Source organism: Leptonychotes weddellii, chromosome X (genome assembly GCF_054177405.1).
Source record: "Leptonychotes weddellii isolate Sample4059 chromosome X, ASM5417740v2, whole genome shotgun sequence".
In the NCBI taxonomy this organism is placed as follows: domain Eukaryota; kingdom Metazoa; phylum Chordata; class Mammalia; order Carnivora; family Phocidae; genus Leptonychotes; species Leptonychotes weddellii.
Window position 1 is genome coordinate 84106236 of NC_138385.1, and position 3511 is coordinate 84109746.

A 3511-nucleotide genomic window follows, 5' to 3' on the forward strand; every position below is an offset into this window, starting at 1 on the left:
AAGAACCATGGGTACCAACGAAGGTAAAAATACTGTAACAGAATTATCCAGTTCAAAATGTCAATAGTGGTGAGATTAAGAAACCCTGCTGCAGACAAAGTTTATATTACTCAGAATACATTTAATCATCCCATTCATCACATTTACAAAGTGGGTTACGTATGTTGAGTAATACAACACAGAAGTACAAGTTAAAGATCTTTATCAAGAATTTAACATTTAGTTGGAAAACAAGTGAAAAATTCAATAAGACAAATAAAGGACTTCCATTGAGATGCCCACGTATACTTAAATACTAAGAGCTTTGGCCCACATGATTAGTTCAACATGAATGATAAAAGGTTTTATCCTTCGTTGTCCCAATACCCGCATTGTCCAGGATCATCTCGTTGATATTTACTAATTGAGGAAAAAGCTAATCATCCTCAAACAGTGGTCCTTTTCTTTCCTAACAAAGACACTGCCTGGATAGTCTAGTTCACACTGAAGCAAACTGAATGACCAAAATGACTAAAAGGCAAAACTATGCTGATCAGGAAAAACTGGGATCAAAAGACTTTTGAAAAGACATTCCAGGTCTGAGGCAAAAATAAGTTGAATTGAACCTCACTTACATCATATATTTTATGTCTAAGGAAATAGCTCAAAAGGTTGGCTCTCGGCTTCCGGCGGCAGGGTCTGGAGAAGGGGCGGCAGGCGCCATGTCCGGCAGCGAAGGTGGCAAGAAGAAGCCCCTGAAGCAGCCCAAGAAGCAGGCCAAGGAGATGGACGAGGAAGATAAGGCATTCAAGCAGAAACAGGAAGAGGAGCAGAAGAAACTCGAGGAGCTAAAAGCGAAGGCCGCGGGGAAGGGCCCCCTGGCCACAGGTGGAATTAAGAAATCTGGCAAAAAGTAAGCTGTTCCTTGTGCCCGAGGCAATGATGATCCTTAATTCCATTCCTGTTTAAACATCTGGATTCCCTGTCATAGCGTCTGTTGCTACCTATAGCTGGAATGAAGTGTTGTCTTAGATCCTGTTGTACGTTTAAGAATAAACTTTTGTAAAAAAAAAAAAAAAAAAAAGGTTGGCTCTCATGCCAGTAATTTTGGTGGCAATCGAATAATCTTGTTGAAATGTCCATATCAAGACACTCAAAGGTATAAAATTACTAGTATTGGACAATTTGTGCTCCTGGCATAATAGCCACCAAGTGTATTTTTTGTTTTGGCATTAGTTATCAAGAAGAAAAAAAAGAAAGAATTGAGGTCAGCTGTTTAGATGTCTTACACAACTGAAGAGCAGAGAAGCAAGAAAAATGTTACAGGCTAGAAAAAATTTTGACTGCAAAATGTCAGATCTTATCCAAGGAGAGAATTTGTTAAACTTGATGGCTCTGATTTGGAGATGCTGTAGCAACATAACTAAAGTTCCTTAATATTTGGGAATTGCACAGGCAATGAAGGGGAGCAGAATATATACCCCGAAACATGCTTTTTTTGGCATATGGATTATTTTAGGCTGATTATTATTATTTTTTAAAAGCATTTATTTTTTAAATTTTTTTTGAGATTTTATTTATTTATTTGAGAGTGAGAGCGAGTGAGAATATTAGTGGGGAGGAGAGGGAGAAGCAGGCTCCCCACAAGCAGGACCCTGGGATCATGACCTGAGCCACAGACCCTTAACCAAATGAGCTGCCCAGGCACCCCAGAGGCTGATTTTTTTTTTAAAAAGATTTTATTTATTTATTTGAGAGAGAGAGAGCATGAGAGGGGGGAGGGTCAGAGGGAGAAGCAGACTCCCTGCTGAGCAGGGAGCCTGATGCGGGATTCGATCTTGTGACTCCAGGATCATGACCTGAGCGGAAGGCAGTTGCTTAACTAAGCAAGCCACCCAGGCGCCCCAAGGCTGATTATTTTTAAGAAACTGCAGACACAGGAGGAATTTTTGAAAACTGAGAAGTTACCCTTTTGTTAAAGATATTTACATTTATAAGGGAAATATCCATTTGTAAGGGTGTCTCCCTTTCTTAACCTGGAAGAGCCCTGGACTCAAACTCTCTAAAAACTCTTCTCTTATCAATGGAGAAAGCAACGACTTAAATCTGCGTAACAACCACACCCTTGATTACTGTGTTTCTCTTGGAAATCTCCCATAACTGGCTCTCCCACCCCCAGCATTTTCTTTTGTCTGTAGCTGGAGATGGTATTTAGGGTGGTAGCTTAGGCCATTTCAGGCAGTTACTGTTTTTCTGGGTATCTCCCTTGCATAAGGGGGTATACAAGTTATTAAACTTGTTTGTTTTTTTCCTGTTAATCTGGTTTGTTATTACAGGGAGGTCTCAGCCAAGAACCTAGAAGGGTAAAGGGAAAATTTTTTTTTTCCTCCCCAGAGCAGTAACTCAAAAAAAGTGACTCTTTAGTGAATGCCTATTCAGTTTTTAATGAGTCATTGTCTTTCAAGGGAGATGCCACCACAGAGGTAGGAGGTTTTGATATCTGGGCAAAGTTTGGCTCTTCCATATTTTGAAGTCAGTGATCAAAGATGTCAGATGTTGAGCCCTCAGAGAGGCTTAAACAGTTCTGTGATCTCACTGTATCTCTCAGTAAATAAATACACTAGGTAAATACTAACTAGGATAGGGGCATATACTCCAAAAATGATTCATTACAAAAAGGGATAAGGAGTCCACTGGGTCTAAATTCATCCGGCTTTAAAACAGTGCCTCCTAAATGATGTACATGTTAATTACATTACTAAAGATATTCTGGGGACTAGGGAGTTTATTGAGCAAGTCTAATTTCTATTGATTACATTCTTTGGAGAGAGAAAGTGTGTGTGTGTGCAAGAAATAAAATGGGTTTGAGAGGGAATGGAGAAAACCTAGATGTTTATCATTATTAACTAGTGCTGGTCTCTGAGATAGATACTTTGCTAGTTCCCAAACTACTTCATGATGAATGGATTGCCATATTATTGTAATCAATATATCTAAACATAACCATTCAGAACAGGATTGTTAATGAACTTTCCCTTAATGTGACAGTTTCAAAGCTAAACATTTCCTAGAAGCACAATTCTATATTAGGAATGCTTAATATCAATGCAATTTAAAGAGTAGATGGTGGCATTTCAAATTATATTGGTTTTATTTCCTGTTCATTTAATTTTATGAGTGCCAGACACATAGTAGGTTCTTAATGATTATCATTAAATGCAAGAATAAATGAATGAAGCTCTCCTTTAGGACAGCACATTCTAACTAAAGTAAATCTATTATAAGGTAAAATATGGACTCAATGGAGCTGGAGCTAAAGCTGGCCATTTTAATACAAGATAAATTAGACTTAAAATGAGATTCGCAGGAATTTTTAATAGAACACATTATTATCACATCCTAAATTACCCAGAATATCATGTAGTTGGAGCAGAGAAATCATGTAATGGCTGCTAACATTTACTGGGTGATAAATATGTGTCAGACATTGTGACACATATTGACACTAATTTAGTTTATTTAATCTTCATAG

General features: G+C 38.0%; 1 protein-coding gene across 1 annotated transcript; it reads left to right on the plus strand.

Moving 5' to 3' along the window:
• Positions 1-639: 639 nt before the first annotated feature.
• On the plus strand, positions 640-1063 carry LOC115944568 (translation machinery-associated protein 7). The gene has a single exon (XM_081809429.1). It carries the CDS (start codon positions 702-704, stop codon positions 894-896), a length of 195 nt encoding a protein of 64 aa, XP_081665555.1. The 5' UTR covers positions 640-701; the 3' UTR covers positions 897-1063.
• Positions 1064-3511: the final 2448 nt, after the last annotated feature.